At 42.8% G+C, this 23,156-nt stretch overlaps 1 protein-coding gene across 1 annotated transcript in view; it reads right to left on the bottom strand.

The window, feature by feature from the left end:
• Window positions 1-317: 317 nt before the first annotated feature.
• The window catches only part of LOC136611981 (guanine nucleotide-binding protein G(i) subunit alpha-1), a 57,643-nt gene continuing 34,804 nt past the window's right edge, over window positions 318-23,156 (bottom strand). The window contains exons 2-9 of the mRNA XM_066592008.1: window positions 23,047-23,089; window positions 22,822-22,963; window positions 17,849-18,006; window positions 15,422-15,550; window positions 8,028-8,157; window positions 3,877-4,030; window positions 3,219-3,425; window positions 318-1,649 (exon numbers count right to left, since the gene is read on the bottom strand). Coding sequence (XP_066448105.1) covers window positions 3,235-3,425; window positions 3,877-4,030; window positions 8,028-8,157; window positions 15,422-15,550; window positions 17,849-18,006; window positions 22,822-22,963; window positions 23,047-23,089 — 947 coding nt within the window. The 3' untranslated portion in view covers window positions 318-1,649; window positions 3,219-3,234. The remainder of the gene's footprint in view (window positions 1,650-3,218; window positions 3,426-3,876; window positions 4,031-8,027; window positions 8,158-15,421; window positions 15,551-17,848; window positions 18,007-22,821; window positions 22,964-23,046; window positions 23,090-23,156) is intronic.

Below are 23,156 nucleotides of genomic sequence, written 5' to 3'. Positions count from 1 at the left end.
AAAACAAAATGTAAAGATTAAACGCTTAACAGATCAGATCTAAAATCTGAAAAACCGCAAGGTTTATTGGGATTCATTTGCAACATGGTTTTACATGAGAAGGTCAAGGAACCCATCAACAATGTTCAACAAAGCTATGCTCTAGTATATACATTGTGAAGGACATGATTCTTGTCAATACATCGTTACAAATATGTATCAGGTTGTCCGCCAAACACTTTATTTAAATAAGAGGAAAAAGAAAAAGAAAAATCATTCAAGGCACAAAGAATTCAGCTGTAACTTCAGTAATCATTAATCACCAAGAATTCATTCCATATAGTGAAGTACAAAAACTTTAATGAGGAAGGTAACAACGAGTACAATTAAGTTTTTTTTTTTTTTTACATGTTCTGGACGACACAAAAAGTTACTTGTGAAATTGGGTCAATATGAGGCAACACAACTTTCATGGATTCATTGTGAAGTCAACGGTCAACCCACAGTGAGGTAAGGGTGAAGATCTTAAGAAAAAAAAGAAGTGTTCCGACAAGGATTTCTTGGTGAATAACCACATAAAAATTAGAATGGCTGAAAAAAGGTGCAGGAATTTTTCACCCCTTAAGAAAAATGAATAAAAAATGTCTCACAAGTTTTAGGAATATTTTGATTTCCAGTGGGGGCTACAACATAATACCACCCAAGAAGTTTGTAAGAATGAAGGAATGATAGGATTGTAAGACGAAAAGTGAGAGTGAGGCAATTACAAAGACAGCATCACAAAGCTAAACATTAAAACGGAATATAATGGAAAGTCATCCGGCTGCACATATCAATGGAAAAACTGAAAGGTGGAATAAAATGTAGCACATATGTGGAATTCAATCGATACCAAACTGACTCATCTATACAAAGTACTGCCATGGTCAGCATGCCAAGTACATGATTCCTCCAACAAGAATAAGGTAATCAATCCCAAAATGTTTGTTTGCATTTCAGGAGCCCACAAAATGTCCCGGACAAACACCTGGAAAAGTCTATTTACAAATAAAAGATTACTTGAGTCGTAAAATTTATAAAAAAAATGCAGTTTTGGCACCACCTGTAAGGCAATGCACGAGAGAACTATTACATAATAAAAATGCACAGTGAAGGCTCAGGATGATTCTGTGTTACATGCCCCAGGATTGTGCAACTGTAAGGTGTCTAGATTTCATTCGGCTTCATTATATATAGAGTTATATCTTACAGGCTTGCAAGGAAACATCGCAGAACACAGAATAAGGCAGCATGCATGCTTAAAGGGGGGGAAAAAAATAAAATATACATTATTTCTTTAAATAACCTAAACAGGCGAGAAAAGTGTCCTCTAACTGCATTTCATAAAAGAGGATTTTTTTTTGTATTTTTTTTAAACAATTCAAATTATTAAAATATTCTGTTCAATGTCTGTACAAATAACATTCCTACAATTACAGTATACATACAATCAATATACCTTCTCCATTGTGTGGCCTAGTCAACAGCAGATACTTTTTTTGAAAATTTACAAGACATGAACATAAATAAAGCTAATAAAACTGGCAAAGTACAGTACTGGTCCGCCGTTCATTGAGTCTTAAATCACTCCAAAAGCCATCAAGCTATAACAGGGTGAAGTCAAATGCAATCTACGGGAGAGAGCAGATATAATCAACATTAGACTTATGAAGTACTGCTATTTATTATTACACAGTGAGCACAACTTATGTAAGCTGAAAGAGGCTTTTCAGGACAAAGTATACTGGGTACATTATTATAGGATTGGGTTTTCCTGTGAGAACAGGGGTCGCAGCGGAAGACACTACTCTGACCTGGGTAGTGGCCGGTGCCATAATTGCAGGTGCAGCTCTCCTTGAAAATCAATAGGAAATGAACCTGCAATTACAAGCCCCGGCCACTACGCAGGGGCTGGAGCAGTGGCTTTTTCGTCATACCAAGGCGTATCCTGGCAAGGACAGTGGGCGCTGCCTGAAAAAAACCCTCTTTAATTATATGTAGCAAGATGGTCTTAAGAGATCATACATTTTATTTTGGCAAGAAAGTGATGTCTGTGTGTAGTGTAATAGAAAAAAACAACAGTGCTGACATATACTTTTAGTATGGTCTGATATTTTAAATTGACCTCCAGTCCCAGACAGACCAAGGAGCTTCGGACACTAGCTCCCACCCAGTCTCCTCCCCTTGCTGAAAGCTGGTGAGGGGGAGGGAAGGGTGAGACAGCTTAGAAGAGCTAAACTGTCTCCCCCCGCCCAACGGCATTGCAAGCTCCGTGCGGAGCCTGGAACATCTGAATGGGCACACAAACGTTAACTTTGTGCGCTCGTTCACGCATTTTTACAGCGCTGGTGGGCGAACGCAACACTGACACCCGTGTGAGTAAGCTCTCATAGTGCACAGTGTCTTACACTTCTTATGCATTGATAGGTCAAATCAGTGTGATCTGTCTTAGACTACCAATGTACAGAGTACATCAGGTAGTCAAAGAAGCAGTGTGGCCATCTTGGTTTGTCAGGGACCGAAGAGTCGCTTTAGCCCTCTTGCACACAGGCAGATATTTTTGATGCGGAATTAGCAGTCTGTGTCCGCACCATGAATCCACAGCAAACACTGCCTGTTACTTTCTACACACAAGTAGAAATCACTTTGTGCTCGCGAAAGGAAAAAAAAAATTTAAAATAAATCGCAGCATGATCCATTTGTCGAAGGAAGCCGGGCAGGTCGTGGATTCCATGCCGCCACAAGAGAAAATTATTTTTTTTTAAATTGTACTGCGCATGTGTGATGGCGAACCACCTGGTCCATCCACAGTACAGAAAAGACAGCAACAGAGCAGGTAAGCGTGGACGCTGCTGCTGACAGAGCTGGATCCCGCATGCAGAATTCAGCTCTACCATGTGCAGAGGGCCCAAGCTAAACATAAAAGCTAGACTTGTTACATAATATATCATAATGCGTTATAAACTTACAGGTCCGACTAAACTGTAACAACTAGGTTAACCCTTCAGTTGCAGCTGAGGTGACAGACACACAAGCTGCAGTTAAAAGCCGAACAAGCTCTTACTATTACAATTCAGACCTTTTTGTCTCTTTTGTAAATGGGGAATGTTGATTATTCTTTTATATTGTAAAAACAATTGGTCTCCATAGTGGAGTAAAACGTTGCCAACTTAGTTCTGTTAAACATGGAATCAACTTACCATATAATGACAGGTTTTAGAAAAGGCCACAGTCTTTCAGATTGTTTTTTATGATGACATCAGTCACTGCATCAAATACAAACTGCACGTTCTTGGTATCTGTTGCACATGTAAAGTGGGTGTAGATTTCCTTTGTATCCTTTCTTTTGTTAAGATCTTCGAACTGACACTGAATATAAGCAGCAGCTTCTTCGTACGTGTTTGAACCTACAGAGGCAAGACTTTTTTTTTATTTTTAAATTTGTGCATTAGAAAATAAAGTTAAAAGATAAGCAGACAATGCAGATTAAATGGTAGCTGATCTTGAATTTCTATGCAAATGAGAAAATGATCCAATACTACCCTGTTTCCCTAAAAATAAGACATAACATGATTTTCCAGAATTTTTGAGGATGCAAAAGGATTTTTTAGGCTTTTTGGGGATGCTTAAAATATAAGCCCTACTCCAAAATTAAGCCCTGCTAACAGTTAATTAAAAAAGTCAATTTAAATAGTGTCCAGGCAGCTATACATGTAAAAAAATTAAACCTTTTTGAACAAAAATTAATATAAGGCACTGTCTTATTTTCGGGGAAACATGGTAATACAAATATCTGTAATTGAACTTCAGTAACATATTGTATACAAAACCCTGGATTTTACAGACTAAGAAGTGTACCTGCATATTCGGGGTAACAAATGGTCAGTGGACTCCTCTTGATTTTTTCTTCAAACAGATCTTTTTTGTTTAGGAAGAGGATAATGGAGGTGTCCGTAAACCACTTGTTATTGCAGATGCTGTCGAATAATTTCATACTTTCATGCATTCGGTTCTAAATAGAGGAACAAGTAAATTAGAATTGCACAACTCCAACCGGGACACAAGGCCTACAATATCTTGATGTGACAAACTTCGTAAAAGCTATGAAACAAGGGGCTTTCACATCATGCATAAGAAAATACTAATTTGCAAAGCATTTCATCTATGAATAACCATTAGCTCCCAATGACCGTTACTCATTACATCCATCAAAGAACCAGACAAACCGATGCACTGGGCAATAGGTAGATTGTGTGTGGCATTCTCTGCCACGGAGCTGCCATACAAGACAAGTGTGGCACGAGTTCTAGGAAAAAAAGCTGCCATGTTTTAAATCTGAACCACCCCTTTAACTACGGGGGTGGGGAGAGATCAAACCTCACTAATCCCTGCCAGGACAGACTGCCAGTCACTAGTGTGCTTCTTGAAGACTGTAGGCATAGCTAATTGTACATCTAACCACAGATTGCACAGGCATAGTACAACTGTCATGGACACAATCGGTTCTTGCAAATTCCTATTCTGCTTTAATCCTTGATCGGGTTTGAGGTTTCAAACATCTTAAATTCGATTAAATGGGTTTTACCACCAAAGACCTGTATCTCCTAGCCACAGGATGGGGAAGAAATGTGTAACAAGAATAATCTTTTTGTATAGCGTCACCTTATTCCGCAGCGCTTACGAAGCACGGGGGAACACAAATAATACAATAATTACATGTGGCATTCAATTATTTGGAAACAAAAGGGGCGAGGTGACACAGGGGGAACACAGCAATGTGACGAGAACATGTGGTATTCAGCCTTTAGGAAACAAGCGGGGTGGGGGTAATACAAGAGGTAAAGGGGAAGGAGAAATGCACGATAGGTAAAAGTGGAAAGTCATAGGGAGGGGCGTGGACTAGATCAGGAGATTTGGTATGCTTCATTGAAAAGGTGCGTTTTTAAGGCACGTCTGAAGTTCGTGTGTGGGTAAGATTGTCCGGATGTTTGGGGTAGAGCATTCCGGAGGACCGGTGCTGCTCTAGAGGTCCTGGAAGAGAGCATGTGAGGATCGGATTAGAGGGGAGTATATTCTGAGTGTGTTAGTGGATCAGAGTGTGTGGTCTGGGTGATTTATGGAATGAGGGAAGCAATATACAGAGGTGCGGCGCCATGGAGAGAATTGTGGGGGAGGGTGATGAGTGAATTTAGTTCTGTAATGGATGGACAGCCAATGCAGCGACTGGCGTAGTGCAGGGGCGTCTGAGAAGTGGCTGAATAGGAAAAAGAAACTAGCTGCGGGGAAGGCCAATAAGCAGCAAGTTGCAGTGGAGTTTGGATGGATGAGGGTGACAACAAGCGTCGTGGTGAAAAACGGCCAGATTTTAGCAATAATTCTGAGGTGCAGGTGACATGTTTGGGACAGAGATTGGATTTGGGGTGGGGTAGGGGGATGGAGAGGTCAGAACCCAGTGTCACCCCAAGATAGCAGGCGTGCTGTCTGGGGGTTATAATATGCCAGAAACTGATATGGAGATGTTTGGGGGGGAAGGTCAGCTGGCAGGAGGCAGAAAGACGAGAACATCAGTTTTTGAGTCTGAGAAAAAGGGAGGATATTGTGTTAGTGACAGTGGTGTTTTGAAGAAAAGGTACAGAGATGTCACGGGAAGAGGTGTACAACTGGGTGTAGTTAGCGTAGAGGTGGTATTGGAGACCAAATCTGCCTTTTCAGAGAGAAAAAGTGTGAGGTGGTGTGAAAACCGGTGGTCTGATCACTGACTCCAGAGAATGGCATCTCCGAAAACCCCATGCATGGCAACTGCTCCATCCAAGTCTATGGGACAAACAGATATATGTACTTGGCAACCTCTGTCCCATAGAAGTGACGTGGTCATGCATACGCCATGTCGCTCTGTTGACATAGGATATTCAGGGGCGCCATGCTTGGGATTGCTGGCAATCGTAGTGGTTGGACCTGCAATGATCAGACATTTATTCCCCATCCGTGGTTAGGAGATTAATGTCTTTGGGTGTCAAACCCCTTTAAAAGGTAATTTTGAAATCAAAAACTGTTTGACAACAACATCTGCTGTTCTAATGTAAAAGAAATCAACACCAAGATCTACTGTCATTTATAAAGACTGATACGTATACAAAGCTGCAAAATCAGTCTTTCCAAATAAGCCAGCCATGCTTCGCACGGCACAGCAACTAATTCCTTAGCAGAAGCTTACATGTCCACTAGGCTTATCACATTCAGCTCGGGGAATGAAGGATTGAAGTGTCAGCTTTAAATGAAAGTGAAAAAGGTCATAAAAAAGCCATGTGACTACAATAAAAGCACTTTCCGATTTTAGAACTGAAGATTTTCTGAACACACTTAGAGCAATTGCATCTTTGCAGATTGCCATGTTGAGTCATATACACTGCAAATTGTGATTAACTTCTTCACAACCAATGCGATGCATATTGGGAGCGCATACAAAGCCAGAAACCCGTAGTAATACACCCTGAGCCACAACTGTACATTTAGGGCTGGTGGCACCAACCATGCTCTTGACCCAGGTTTAGTTAAACTGATCAGCTGTTGAACTGTATATGGAAAAAAAGTGTTGCACCAACTCTTTTTGATCTAACATTTGCAAAACCGGGTTCACTTGCTCAGCAATGAAAGCTTCTACCTGGACGATGCAAGTCAGGTGATCTTCCCAGCATTCATAGCGATGATAAAAACCATGGCTGCCACTAGCTACAAACTGTGCAATTTCACCACCCAAGAAAAGCCTAAGGGGCTATTAGCCTAGTTCGCCATCTTGGATTCAATTAAAGTTGAACTTCGATCAACGAGTTAGATCTGTGAAAATCAGGGAATCAAACTGAACCTAGACCCAGTAGTAATAGTGACTCTCCCATAGGGGACAATAGAAGCCACCTATTAACCCTCTGGCCAAGCAGCACCCCTACAAACTTTCTCTCCCACCGCCCGCACTTCTGGTCCAGCGGCACTTACTGCTATGGAGTCTGTGACAGCTGACCTCTAATCTCGATGCCTACACTGCGTACAGGACGCTGCACACAGACACCAGAGGGCAAGAGATCAGCAGTCACAGACCACACACTGCACCGCCAGGCCAGAGTAGAATTCTTTTAAAGGGGTTATCCAATCAGCGCCTGCCAGGATACACTGAGGTTGAAGCGGAAGCGCTGCTTTGACCCCTGCGTATTGGCCGAAGCGCTCGTCATTTTAGGTGTGGTGTTCATTAAAATCAATGGGAGCTCTACTTGTAATTGCAGACGCAGCTCCGACCCCGGCGCTGCCTGTATAACACCTGGTTAAGGTTTAATGCAAGGCCAGCGGGCCGCAAATAATGAGGCAGTGGGCCAGATTTTGGCCATGGGCCTTTGATCCAAGATCAAAACTTTGGTGCTCTTCAGACTCAGCAGTTCTAATATTTTTAGGCTACTACTTCACAAAACAGGACATGGTGCCTGGGCTGAGTCTCCACTTTCTTGTAGTGATCCAATGATATCTACTTTGAGACATAAGTAATATGGAGAACATCTGTACATGTGTGCCCTCCTGTCTTTCTACTCTACTAGCAGCTCACCGGGGACCATGTTCAGACAGTGTCCTTATGACTGGTTCTCACACAGATCAAACACTTATCATATAAGGTTCCAGAGAGTCAGAGCAGCTCCAAGACCCTCAACCTGTAGAGGTAAAGGTAAATGGAGGAGGTATAACCACATTCACCGCCAATCAGGGTGTAAGTGGGATCATCAAAAAGGAGGTGTCAGTTCAACACTATAATGTTATAGTAGTAATTTCTCCTGAAGCAAAAATCACATATTTGCTTGTATGAATACTTAGCTATATGTGTTGACATTTCTGTTTAAAACCGGTGGTGCAATAAGAAAAGTGAACAGATTTACAGTAAAATATCAAAAAGCATCTGAAGGTGGCAGATATAAAGCATTAAGCCCAGCTAATAGATAGCATCGCCTGCCCTTTTTAACCTTCATACTTACCATTTCTTCATCTTCAGCTAGGACCAAATCGTAATCACTCAGTGCCACACAGAAAATGATTGCCGTAACTCCCTCAAAGCAATGAATCCACTTTTTTCTTTCAGATCTTTGGCCTCCAACATCAAACATTCTGAAAACATTGAAGGGAAATGATCAGCTCTGTCACCGCTAATGTGCTGATGAATCGCAGCTTTCAAGTCTAAAAAGTATTTCTATCAGGAGTTTACCAGAAACACAACTATTTCATAACATCTATGCTATGTGATTAATGGGCGGCATTCGTCACATACTATCAAGGAGAATTTCACACTACAGACTACATCTTTGAAGTGGACATGTCAGCGGGGATGCCTGATGTAATTAATACTGGTCAATGTCATCTTGGGTATTGGCATTCTAAGACTCTGTTCACACTGCACTGAAGCCTTCAACTGATGGTATACATCAGGAGTATTGCCTGACAGATACCTTGACAGAAGGCTCCAATGTATGCCACCATATCAGCATCGAGTTACATACGTTCCATGTAGGGTCCTATTGTGAATATATCCGTTACACCTCTGTATTGAATGGCATAGTCCATAGTCAACTATGCTGTTCCATACAGCAAAATAAAAATATACCAATGCATACTGACAGTGGATTTCAAAAAGGGACTTCCCTGACATGTGTAGGGTAAATGGGACCCAATGGATACTTCTGGCCCATCCACAGGAAAGACAGCTGATACTAGGCTTGGCAGGGTATGTCACCCTAGACCCCACGGTAAGCTGTTTTTCAGGCTAGTGCATGCCAGCACTGAGCAGATTTCTGCAAGAAAAAGACAGCTCTCTTCTCACTGCAGTGGCCAGGTTTAGTATTGCAGGCATTGAAGTGAATAGACATTTAACCTGCAATACCAAGCCTGGCCACAGCAGTGAGAACAGAGCTGTTGTCTTCTTGCAGAAATCAGCTTAGTGCACAGAACAACTGATTGGCAGGGGTCCTGGGTGACAGACACCCTACTGATCTACTATATAGAACCTATCCTGGAGGACAGGCCACTAATAGTTTTCAACTAGATAACCCCGTTAAGTGGTTATCCAGGCAAAAGTTATTTTTTTGGAAAACCACTACCTTTTGCACAAACAAAAAGAAATACTGCCAGCATCCTATGCCCCCTCTGCTACTGTCCAGACCCAGCTATTCTCTATTTCACCGAAACAAAGGATGTGATCATCGCAGCTAATCACCAACAGAAGTGAAGTGGTAATTGGTTCCAGCACACACAGGTTCCTGGGTAGGTGACATTGCTGCGGCAGAGAACTAAGAGAGTAACTTATGTTTGCGCAGCAAACCAAGCAACTTTCCAAAAAGTAGTTTTGGCAGGATAACCCCTTCAAACAAACAAAGGTGAATATATCATTAAGGGGGTTAATGCAGGGTTAGAAAAACGTGGCAAGCTCTCCCCCTCCCCTTCAAAAAAACAAAACAAAAACAAAAACAAACCAACAAACCAGCACCACACCTGACCACAGATCGAGAGGTACTGCAGCTCAGTGCCTTTCACTACAGTGAAGCCGAGCTGCTAAATCAAACACAGCCAATGGAATAGTGCTGTTTTTGGGGTGGGGGGGGGGAATCCAGGTTTTCTAGTATCGGACATCTTTTTTAGACTTTTCATTTTGTAAAAAAAGACCATTAATTTCATGTTTTCAACCAAGCATTTAGGGGTTTTTTTTTTAATAAACAAAAACATGAATTCTCAAAGTTTTTTTTTCCCTCTTTGTAGAGGCAAAGCGAGGAAAGAAAGACACAAAACAAAAGTATGTTGAGCACTTCATAACACCCTATTGACCTACAGTTAACATCTGGCTACAGAATTTTTTGGGAAAAAAAAAAATTCAAAACCAGAAAAAAAAAATAATGTTTTGATGAAGAGTTCAGCATTTTTTGCAATGAGTGAAACCATATATAACCATAAGCCTATAGTATTTTTTATTACTTGTTATAATAGTCTGCTCCTTAATATACACTAAAAATGCAGGGTTAAGATTGTCTTGCCTTTTACAGAGATTTCCAGTCTCCGTTGAGAAAGGAGTTACTGTACAATCTAGAGCCATCCAAGTAAAATGATGTATTCAAAATAGCGCAAATGTAAAGAGTTCCCCCGTTGAGCACAGTAATACATGTTCCCATCACCAGTGTTTACTTAGAACAGTCTTATTACAGGCCATTTTATGTACTGATAACACGTCCACTTCAAAAGGAAATATTGTATTTACTCCTAAAGGACCAATGTGGAGACTACGGCTACAATCACCATCCTAAAAGCAGGAACTGAAACCAGTGAAACAAAACATACTTTCAGACTGCAGGTTAGTCTGGGAAGGAAAGAGACAAGAACACATGAAACAATTAGAAACGGCAACAATAGCATCTATACAGTAAACCGAATAGCTTGATATGTGCAGGTTTATTAAGAACAGTCTGCGCTTATTCTAGGTTCTGGTGGGGCATGATGAGGCTGCACAATCTGGAAATAAGAGTTGCGCAAGATCCACTTTAGCAACGGATTTTCATTGCTGGATTTCACACCGAAAATCTGTCCCATACATCGAATGGCATAAATAAAGCGTCATGTCCACGGCACGCGCAGATTTTCGCAGCATCATAAATAGATTTTTTATTTATTGCTTGCTGGAGATGGCAGATTGCATTTTTTTTCTGCACGGGTGTACTACGGATCATCCGTATGGAAAAAAAATAATGCAACCCACCTTCCTAGTGGATTTTAACCTTCAAATCTGCAGTGAATCCGCAAATGCATTTGTGGATGCACTGCAGATCGCAAGCATCCATAGAACTGAAAGGAGCCCATCCGCGGTAAAATGGAGCCTGCTGCGTTTATTATCCGCGCGTCGCATCTGAAAATTAAATAAAAGTCTGCAGGTGTTAAATGAAGTGCGGACGCCGAATGCTTCCCTGTGGGCGGCTTCATTTGTGGATCTCACGCGCCGATGCCACGTGTGGACTCCGCAAATCAAATCCGCCTGTGGACATTGGGCTTTTTTGTGTTATTTTTTTAGCACCATAATCAGCTGCCGAGTTTCCTCCAACCTTGAAGCTAAACTGAGATAACAGAACACAAGAGGGAAAAAATCTATTGTGTGAATGTAGAGGTAAGAGAAAGCTAGAAGTGGCATTTAACTTGTTGTTCGTCCTAAACTTGTTAATGGCATTGAGGCTTATGTTTAGGAAGTAGCGCAACACAACTGCACCAAAATTAAAAGAAAGAAAACTATAGCATACAAATGCCACGCGTGATAAAAGCCTGAGGGGTATAATATGGGAATGTAAAGGAAACCTGCAGCATTGAAAATGCAACCCAGTCTACAGACCTGATGCTATAGAGCAGGAAGAGCTCAGCAGATATAGTTTTATGGCCACTGATTCAGTATATTAATACATATAGATTTCGTTTGACCTAGAGGTCTAGTGGGAGGCTCCATCAGCGACAGCCATCTGCATGCACAGTGATTAGGGAAGGCTGTCAATCACCGATGAGACCGCCCACTGGACCACCCCTGCTTTATAACCCGCTGCCGGCAGAAAGGACTGCATTTTCAGCGCTCAGGTTCCCTTTAATACTTTCATTAAAAACTAATACATACGTAGTTCTAAATATTCAGACTAGCGAGCATTAGACACACAACACGCCTCTTGTAAAGTCTACAAAGTAGGGCAGGTTTAAAAACAAATCATCATCCAGCAGCGATAGATTATATATATATTTCTCTCATTGGTATATTCTCTAGAGATCAGTCTACAGAATGTAATATGCATTTGGCCTAATCAAAATATATTTTTAGTAAGCAATTTCACTTGGGCATTTCTGACGTTGATCCTCCACACAGATTACAGCTTGCTAGGCCTTAATGCAGATTTTGCATCCCAGTCTTAAAAATGCTGTTGGTCCTTGAGTCTAGCTGGCATGTATTTTTTTTTCTCAAGTGGTTATTATGTGAACTATACATTTTACACTGGATTTGAAAATACACTCCTCGTCAAAAAAACAAAAACAAACCCCTAGAAGGAGTTGTCAGGAAGGGATGACCCCTTCTGTGGGATTGTAAAGTTTGTATAAGTAAGTGATTACAAAAACTAAAACAATTAGAGGCTCCCGTATCCCTTTGGACCACCTCTAGTTTGGATACAAGATGTGATACGGCTGTCACGGAGGCTGTAGTACCCTGTTGGGCTGCCCCATAGCTTGGATACTAGATGTGATAAGGGTGGGCATGGAGGGTCTAGTACCCTGTTGGACCACCTCTAGCTAGAATACAAGATGTGATACAAGCAGGCGCGGAGGCTGTAGTACCCTGTTGGGCTGCCCCATAGCTTGGATACTAGATGTGATAAGGGTGGGCATGGAGGGTCTAGTACCCTGTTGGACCACCTCTAGCTAGAATACAAGATGTGATACAGGCGGGCATGGAGGCTCTAGTACCCTGTTGGACTGCCTCTAGCGTGGCTACAAGATGTGATACAGGTGGGCATGGAGGCTCTAGTACACTGTCGTACCACCTCTAGCTTGGATACAGGATGTGATACAAGCAGGCGTGGAGGCTCTAGTACCCTGTTGGGCCACCTCTAGCTTGGATACAAGATGTGATACTGACGGACGGAGGCTCTAGTACCCTTTTGTATCGCCTCTAGCTTGGATACAAGACATAATAGAGGCAGTCATGGAGGTTCTAGTACCCCGTTTGGTCACCTCTAGCTTGGGTACAAGATGTGATACAGGTGGGCATGGAGGCATACAGGTTCTGTGGGGGTATTCTGAGGCATATCAGTCCACATTTACTGTAACTGAGCCTCTAGATAGTGCAAACTAGTGGACTGTTGAAGCTGGCATCCCAGATGGTCCCATACATGTTCTATGAGTGATAAAACATAAGTAGCCTCTGAGAGCCTTTTTATAGGCCAATGTTGGAAGTACTTTTAGATATTCAGGTGGCAAGACCATTCATCTCATCACATCACAACTCTAATTCTTTGCATATATCTGCCTGAGCTGTAACTACATGCAGAGTTTTGCAGAAAATTATAACTCCTTCTAGGGGCTTTTTTCCCCCCCATTTACGATGTATTAACATGCTCAATCTACACTGTTTCCCAAACTCCAGTTGCCATCACCCCTAACAGGCCATACATTTTGGATATTCTATAGAGAAAACATCTTTGGGGGTTATATCACATGTGCATTACAATGGAAATCCTGACAATATGACCTGTTGGGGGCCGTGATGACTGGGGTTTAGGAAACACTGATCTGGGCCTTAATGTACAGAATAGACAAAGACTGCAACTACAGCACATATTACATTGCAAGGGGTCATAAGGCAAAAGCCATGGCACAAAGCTATGTCCCTGCATGCTAGTAGCTGTAGTCAGGCCAACGTAGCGATCCGTTTTACAAGGTACTGCAGATACAGTTGCTTAGTCAACTGCTGTGCAGCACAACTTGTAAAATCCGTCAGTCACACTTTGATGCAACTGTGGAATGTACTTACTCTAGAGGGAGCGCATATGGATCTGATTGGAAACACAGGCGTACAAACCAATGACTTGTTTACATGTAAAGGTCTTGGTGAGCGCTGCGCCCCTTCAGTTCTGAACAGATATGCCTATCCAAGAACAGATCGAGTTGTGTACGGACTCGGACGGCATCTTTTGCATATAAACGACTGACATACCTACAGCGAGGGGTCCTGGAGAAGTTCTACACTATTTGGTCTTCCTAGATTTCCTCCCCACTTGCCTGCTCAGTAGGATTCCCCAGATACAACATGGGTTCCTTCGTCTTCCACATAATTGTATTAATGTGGCAGCAAGATGGATCGTGGGTAGGTAGGTCAAGTAACTTACTTCCCCCGATTGCTTTTGTGGTGGGGGTGGGAGGGCTTGAAATGGCCAAAATATTCAATTGTTCAGCAGATATTCTGTTATGCAAGTTTTATCATATCTCCTGTGTTTGGAAGACATCGTTTATAAGGCTCAGAGCCCTTTTACAGACTGTTCAGATTCTTGCTGGATCACAGGAATCTGAATGATAACCAGTGTAGATTCCTGCACAATCGGAACAATGAACAATTGGTTTGTTGTTCGGATCATGCAGGTATAAAAATGCAAAGACAGCTTGTTACAGGTGGTTGAGCCATGGCGATCTCCGGCCCGCTCCAACTTTATTCACTGAGCAACGATCGCTCCTATATGAAAACACAGGAGTGATCAGTGGGACGTCTGTTGGGCGCTGAAATGTCATGTAAAAAGGGCCCTGTCTGTTTTATATGTTATTTATATGGGTTGTACTTCCATTATGTGAGATAGTGTGATGTTATACTGTGTACGTTGCCATTTGCCTTAACGCCTGTCAAAAGTTCTTTATTGGCTCAAAGTAGCCGACCTGCTTTAGAAAAGCAGGACTAAGGGGCATGCCACCCAATGCATTCAGTGGTGGCTTCAGCAGTGACACCAGGGGAACGGTGGTGAAGGCAAGTATAAGAAGGAAAAAAAAAAACAAAAAAAAAAAACACAAACACCTTTCACCCTCGTACTTAGCTGGTCAGCTACTTTGAGCCTATAAGCTTAAGGACGGTCTTCGCATGCAGGAGCCCACAGCAGAATCTGGCTCTGCCCCTTGGCTAGCGACCCTGCGTACCTTCTCTTTTCTGTATTACGGAAGACTGGGACGCTCACCGTCAGTCATGCGAAGTACAGATTTTTTATTATTTTTTTAAATGTTTGTCTTGCGCTGTCGCTAGAGGATGATGCGGGTACTTGCGGTCTATCTGCAATGTCAATTGTGGATGAACTGCAGGACGGAAGCAGTCCGTGCAAATTCCGCACAAAAATAGAACATGCTGTGATTCTAAATCCGCTTGCGGAAATAGTTATCCACTCCTCTGAGCGGACATGTGAATGTTCTATTTTATTCAACGTGTGCAAAATACTGCGGATTGACCCTGCGGGTAGCAATCGCGGATTCTGCAATTGAAATCCAGTCGTGTGAGACAGTGTCTCTAACCAGTGTCGCAACACCTTCATTCTGACAATTATGGGAGTTTTAGCAGTGGGACCCCAATTGATCAGAAAATGATGGCATATCATAGCCAAATGCCATTCCTTATTAGTGGGAAAACTCCTGTAATACTAAATACAACCATACTAAATAAATGCCATGCTTCTAGCACTTAGCATAATACAATTATCCAGATTTAAAAAAAAAAAAAAAGGTTACAGTAGGAGTCCAACAAAATGTGTACTTGTGTGGGAGAAATTCTGAAATTTATCAAAAAGCAATATTTTTACTCTACAAAATGCTACTTAGCTACAAATAGATATGGTCTTACTTGAAATGAAGGTCTTTAAAGGTAAAGTGTGTTTCCACTATGCCAGTAGTCTTCACTCTGGTCCTGAGGACATCCTGCTGAGTAGGAATGTAACTGTTCTGCGCTATCCTGTCCAAGTCGTTGAGGTAACTAAGAGAAAAGATGAAAATAAAATGGATATATACTAGCGGACTTGTACTGTGGTTATTAGTAAATCACCATAAATCTCACCAGGCCTGCTCCTGGAAAAAAAAAAAGAACTTCTATAAACACACATAAAAGGACACAATCTCCTTGGTGGCAGGGAAGGAGGCACCAGAGCATGCGGTATACTAGTAGAGTGCCTGGTGGTGGCGTTCCCGGAATATTCAGCCACATCATGTCTACGTGAAGTTAGTTGTGTGCATGGCTAGGCTATGCAGATACGATTGGATTGATTACAAGATGTACTACTTCAGCAGAACACACTACCACTGCAAAACCGTAATCTGAAAGATTAATAGATGGTATGACCACCCAGACACAACATGGGGTCTAGAAGCCTTCTTTGGTCTTTGTTCAGACATTTTTTGCCCTTTTTAGGACAAGTGAATAGCAAATAATGCATCAGTCACCGGAATAATGCAGTGGGTTGACAGAATCACTAGAGCCTTCTGTCTCCACTCCGCTTTTACGCCTACATCCTTTTGGTGGTCTCCTCGAAGACTAGATAGAGCTGATATGTCAACTGCAGGGCTAAGAGGTTTTCTAATAAACCACAGTGGCTGCAGCTCAACTGATCTATAAGTGCACTGACAATTGTGTTCATCATTAGCCGAACATCATAAAGCCGAGCTTCAGGCCAACCATAATACCTCATTTGGTACTCCGCTCTACCGTCCAACTAGACAGAGGCAGATTCACTCATCTAGAATTGGCTTGTATGTCCTATGCCACATGTATTATGCACTGTATGTATTAGGTCATAAGTGAGGCGGAGGAGGTCTCAAACATGGAGGCTCATGGAGGAGCACCGTCTGGTTTTCATTTCAAAGATTTTTCAATAAGAATGATTTTAGCAGTTTTCTTTGTTTGAGGTCTTCTATGCTGACCGAATCCAAAAGGGCTCAAGCATTTGTCCACAAATTATCGGCAATCTGGTATTCAGGTGAGCCTTTAACCTGATGAAGGAGCATTAAGCAGCCTTGAAAGTTTGCATATAGAATTTTTGGGGGTTCGCCAATAAAGGTAACACCTCTAATACTTTTTTTTTTGTTAAGCATATTTAACATTGAATCACAGTAAGATCTGTGAGGGGATTGGCTAACACATTGACGAAAACTATTCTGTACCCACGTAGCCTCGTTTCAAGTACAGTCAATTAATGAAAGGAATAATAGCCTTTGCACTGAATATTTTATTGTTCATTTGCTCCCTAAATGCAAAATTAAAGTGATATTTCTGTCTTACACATAAGGATATGCCACAAATATGTGATGACGCAGGTATGCAGGTTAACTAAGCCTTATGAAGGCTACAATAACCGTGTAGCTGATGACTCACTAATAAAATACTGGTACTCATTATGCAAGAAACACAAAGAGAAAAGCTAACAAACAATAAGCATGGCAAAATGGTGGTGAGAAAACTGCAACTCATCCCACATAAAAAAAAACAAGCAATATCAGAGTTGTATAACTGAAAATTGAAAGATTGTGCTTAAAATATGGCACTTAAAATGGTTTGGTCCAGAATGTCAGAAATATGTGCAGTACGAGGGTACATGCTAGCGGGTTGTTTTCCCTGAAAGTTGCACAGAAATAACACCATGGAATGTCCTGTTCCTGTACGATTGTCGGAATGAGAATAAGACATGTCAACATGCGGTCTCCTGCACATCGGACAGCACATAGGTGCAACTTTTTTTTCAGTGTATGTGCACATACCCTTAAGGGGTTAAATGTCCACACTCAGGCACACTATCAACTTGCATAACAAGGAAAAAAGGATTATAAATTAGTAGCAACTAAACCATGGCTGTGACAATCCCGTACTTGCCGTCTATATGTACACAGAAGGAAATGCCCCCACCACCACCACCTGTAATAGTGGAGCCTAGAAAGAACCTTCACATTTCCTATACATATTTTCTAAACAATACACTGCATTAACAGATACTGCATTACACAAGACCTTGTATATTTTTACATATTTTGGAGATTGCGTGCCTTCAATAATTCTCTGTAACACCAATGTCTTTTACAGGAAGTTAAATTAGTCATAGGTCACAACTATTTTAGTTTTCACAGCTATTGTGTACTGGGAATTTTTGCGTAGAAGGCTATGAATGCAACACAGACAAAAAGGGTCAAATCTGCACATTCCCCGTCTAGACCAAGTAGATGTACATACTGTACTTCCCAACAATCTAGCAAACACATTGCTTGTAAATGGCAGATATATACTCACTAAGCTGCAGAGTCATTCAATTGGTATTCTCTCGATCTGTTAAAACAGGCCTGTACGCCGCCATCTTTCCATAAGCGTTTGATAACTCCGGCCAGCTCAGCCGTCATGAAGCCTTCCTCTGCAGCTCCGGCCAATACAAAAAGCTGACGTGCATCATCCTGGAGAAATAACAGCAAGACATTTATGGCTCAGCTCTGCCAGATGTGTGACAGTTCAGCCATCCACATGTTCTCTAGCACAGATTTTCCCATTTCATGTTCTTTAACCACAGTATTGGAGTCTTCAATAACATAAGGGAAGTTAGGGCAAAACTTGGGTGCCGTTCACACATTGTTGATTTGCTGCAAATTTCACTCCGGCAATTTGAATTCAATTGAAAGGGTGAAACCTGCTGCAGATCTGTCCTATGCGGAACGGGTTAAGGATCTGGGAAGGTTTAGCTTGCAAAAAAGAAGGCCGAGGGGAGACTTAGTAGCTGTCTACAAATATCTGAAGGGCTGTAACAGTGCAGAAGGATCTGCCCTATTCTTATTTGTACAAGGAAAGATAGGAAGCAATGGGAAGAAACGGAAAGGGAGGAGACACAAATTAGATATTAGAAAAAAAAAAAAACTTTGACAGTGAGGGTGATCAATGAGTGGAACAGGTTACCATTGGAGGTGGTGAGTTCTCCTTCAATAGAAGTGTTCAAACAAAGCCTGGACAAACATCCGTCTGGGATGATATAATGAATTCTGCACTGAGCAGGGGGTTGGACCTGATGACCCTGGAGGCACCTTCCAACTCTACCATTCTAGGATTCTATCTTAGATACAAGATGTGATATGGGGGGGGGCATGGAGGCTCTAGTACCCAGTTGTACCGCCTCTAGTTTGGATACACAATGTGATACGGGTGGGCATGGAGGCTTTAGTACCCCGTTGTACCGCCTCTGGTTTGTATACAAGATGTGATACGGGTAGGCATGGAGGCTTTAGTACTCCGTTGTACTGCCTCTAGCTTGGCTACAATATGTCATACAGGCAGACATGGAGGTTCTATTACCCTGTTGTACTGCCTCTAGCGTGGCTATAAGATGTGATATGGACGGTTATGGAGGCCCTAGTACCCTGTTGTACCGCCTCTAGCTTGGCTATGAGATGTGATACAGGTGGGCATGAAGACTCCAGTACCTAAGCTAGAGGTGACCCAACAGGGTACAAAATGTAATATGAGTGGGCATGGAGGCATACGGGTTCCGTGTGGTATCATGTGGCATATCGCTCCACATTTGCTGTAATTGAGCCTCCAGATCGTGGAAACTCCTAGGCTGTTGAAGTTGGCGTCCCAGGTGGTCCGATACATGATCTATTAGCGAAAAATCTGGTGACCGAGAGGTCATGGAGGTGTGGCGCTGTTGTGGAGGCATTCCTGTGACCCCCCTTGTGTGCGCGTCCTGCTGGAAAATGCCCTTTGGAAGCCACCATGAGAGGAACACATGTGGCTGTAGGAGGTCCTGAACATATCACTGAGCTGTCATTGTCCCTCGTAGCACTACTAGGGGTGACCGACTCTCGTATACGATGGCCCCCCAGACCATCACACCAGTAGAGGGGCAGTGTGCCGCTCCACACCTTCAGCAAAGTGCCTGGAAACAGTTCCAACAAACACAGGAGCCACTTCTATCAATGTTGCAAAGTTCCATTTGATTCCGACAACTCCTAAATGCTTGATTTTTAGCACAGGTAATGAGGCTCTTGTCACGCTAGTATCACGGCTTCTACTTACAGTACAACCATGACAGATATGTTTTTGAAAGAATTGCATTCGTTTATAATGGGGTCCTTCAGGATTCCTGTACTCTTGATGACAACAACAGCACAGTAAGTGACACGATTCTGTCAAAAAAGCCCTCTGATAAATAGTGGGAAAAAAGTCATTTGAACAAAGCGCGATTCATTCCTGCAGTATTTTTCCATAATGCAGAACAGTTACACAGCTCAGCATTATAATCTTAGAACACAAACCGGGAAGTCAGCAAGCAAAAGGAGACAAGACACAGGGGAGCAGACTTTGTGCTGTGCATGACCAACACAATATGTCAAGGACCAGTGGTCCCGGCGGGCGCCTGTGTGACATCAGCTGCAGCGGCCTTCCTTCCATCATCAGCACTAATACACACGGAGGATAACATGGACACTGCTCCCCAGCTTGTGGACCCTAGGTAATCCTGCGCATAGGACCAGTAGTCCCGGTGGGCGCCTGTGTGACATCAGCTGCAGCGGTCTTCATCAGCACTAATGCACCCGGAGGATAACATGGACACTGCTCACCAGCTTGTGGACCCTAGGTAATCCTGCGCATAGGACCAGTAGTCCCGGCGGGCGCCTGTGTGACATTAGCTGCAGCGGCCTTCCTTCATCAGCACTAATGCACACGGAGGATAACACTGCTCACCAGCTTGTGGACCCTAGGTAATCCTACACACAGAACCAGGACTTACCACCTCTCTGGGATCACAACTTGCAACTAAATGGAAAATTCCACACCGGTCTGGGTGTAATCACTATGCATGCTTTACTTACAGTAATATTAGTTTAGTTGTGGAAGCCGATTTATAAAAAAGTGACTAGTACAGACACACAGTGTTTGTTTTGCATGACTTCTGCGAGTTCACCATCTATGGCCCAATGCCCATGGACGGAATTCCGCAGCAATGTCCGTCCATAGACATGCTATAATAAAAGATTCTTCTCTGCCCTGGAGCAGAAATAAACTGCGATTTTCCGCTCATCTGGGAGAGTCGCAGGATGCTCTATTTAGTACAGGGGAAAAAAAATGAAATAAAAATTGCACGGACAGCTTCCATTGCTGTCAATGGAAGACGCCCGTCCTGCAGCATTTCCACAGTGAGCACTGCAGAAGTATTGTGGGAATCCGCGTCATAGCCCAGCGCGCGCACATCATGACCTGCACTGCACAGGTGCACTGGCCGAGACACTCACGGCGGATCCGGAAAAGCAAGTATGGGTCTCTGAGGGGCGCCGGGTCTGATTCCGCAGTCGGAATCAGACCTGGCCGTGGGCATGAGGCCCATCTCTGCTTTTAATTCAATTTCTACAACCAATATGGCAGCACTGTCTGTTGTCCCACATACAAAGCTAGCAGATAGTGTATCTTTGTAAGGCTAGTTTCCCACAAGCAGCTGTGATTTTGCCGTGAGAAAGCAACAGCAAAATCGCATCTTTGTTCTCTGCGACTTTTGAGCATTAGCGATGCTTTTGTTTTCTCTCAGAGAATAATCTCACATAGCTGACGCCCATGATAAAATTGCGCAATTTATCGCAAATGTCAATGGGACTTTCTAATGTTAAAATCGTATCGCAATGCACGTTTGATGCGTTGTGATAAAACACCGGCTCCATAGGGATAAATGGGAGCTAGATTAGAAAAAAAAGCGCATATCACATAAAGATAGAGCATGCTGTGATTTTTTTTCTTTCTCTCATCACATCAGTGAAAACGTCGCTGATGGGAAGGAAACCATTGGAAATCATTGGTTTCCTAAAATGCTTTTATACTGACACATGGCTTTATTTTCTCGCCCCTGTGAAACCACCCTTAATGAGACGCAGTAAGCAAACTGGCTACTCCCATAGCTCGGGTCTTCCTGGGCAAAAATCATCCTTTTCTGCAGCATTTTCATTACTTGTACTCTAAAAATAAATTCCCATGTAGTGGAAAATGGTGCGGGTTGTTGTCAACAGAGAATCCTCATCAAGATAGACGCAGACGTGGATTTTGACGCAGAAATTTTAGTGCCGCTTTTCCTTTGCGGACAATCCCCACCTTTTTCCACTACTTGGGAACATAACATTAGGCCGGACTCAAACCGCCATATTTCGCTGGACACGAGGAGACACGCAGCAAACAAACAGTGACATTGCGTACTTGCTGGCTGCCGCCAAATCGCCATGCAGCACATGCTGCAATTTTTCCTGCATATGTATTTTGCGCAATTCATGTGTGAGGCAATATGGCGGCCTATTGGAAATTGGTATAGCGTATTACGCGCACAAAACCCATGCGTGTAATGTGCTGTGACCATACGCTGACATGAGCCCAACTTCAGAATAATTGTTGTAAATTCAAAGACGCATTTACAGCCTGCTGTTGTGCAGCTTAACCCTTTCCAATCCACTGTCTGACATCTGAAGACATTCTGATTGAAGGCTGTACAGCTCCAATGTCGGAAGACGTCCAGCAGGGTATTCTTACTGTATATTACTGGCCGCTCTGTTGTCGGGGGCCTCTCCAGCATGTCCCATACCGCAGTACTGGCTCTAGCCAGCAAATGGCACCATTGTATTATGGCAGAAAGAGAAAGCCCCCTAGGAAACCCTGAATCCAAAACTGGATTGCAATGGGTTAAATTACCTCCACTTAGGATCTTCAGAAGATAACTGTAGACCTTCGAACGATATATAAAATGACAGTAAAGATGTGACCGTAGAACGCCTTTATTCTATCTGTAGCTGCTTATCAGTGCATTTCCACGTTTGATGGGCAACTAACCTTTTACACGGGCCAAGAATCTTGCAATTCCTGTTTGCCCGATGGAACGAGACGGTGACGTCATAACTGGTCGTTCGCGCTCGGGCAGACAGTTTAGACTACATGATTCTCGTTGAGAGCCCTGCAGTTCTCATGCACCAATCGTTCTGGGTTTCACAGTCCTATGTCATATACTGAATGATCAGCGTTTAAATGGCACGTTAAGCGCACGAGCAGACGCTGATTTTTATGCCGGCTGAACCTGGATGACAAGCTGGTTGTTCAGTCGTTGGCTCGTGTGCAAACAGAACGATCATCAGTTTGGTTCGTTTGAACGGTAATCATTCCGTGTAAACGGGGCATTAGTAAATGCGACCATCTTCCCACCTACTCCCGATATATGCTGTTCCGTTGACAGAAACCAGGTTAGCCATACTTACTGCTCTTGTTGGGTCTCCAAAGTCTATCTTCAGCCTGCCCATGGCTCGAATGATGGCAATGATGGACTGGATGGTGTTACTGTATACCACAGCTTTGTACTGTTTGCATTCCTCTTCTGAGTAACCCGCTTCATGGATAATCCTGGAGGGGAAGAACAGCCACAGATCCTCTATATTAGTATGTACACAAAGTAGAAGACGCTCGCAGAATGCAATCATACTCACTTCATCTGTTTGACAATTGTGCTCTTCCCCGATTCTCCAGCACCTAAAAATAAAAAATATATAACATTAAAGCAAGCTAGAGAGATTCAGGGATCATAGTCAGATTATTA

The sequence above is a fragment of the Eleutherodactylus coqui genome, chromosome 2 (genome assembly GCF_035609145.1).
Source record: "Eleutherodactylus coqui strain aEleCoq1 chromosome 2, aEleCoq1.hap1, whole genome shotgun sequence".
NCBI lineage: Eukaryota > Metazoa > Chordata > Amphibia > Anura > Eleutherodactylidae > Eleutherodactylus > Eleutherodactylus coqui.
The sequence above is the reverse complement of the archived record's forward strand: the minus strand, read 5'-3'. Positions and strand labels throughout refer to the sequence as shown.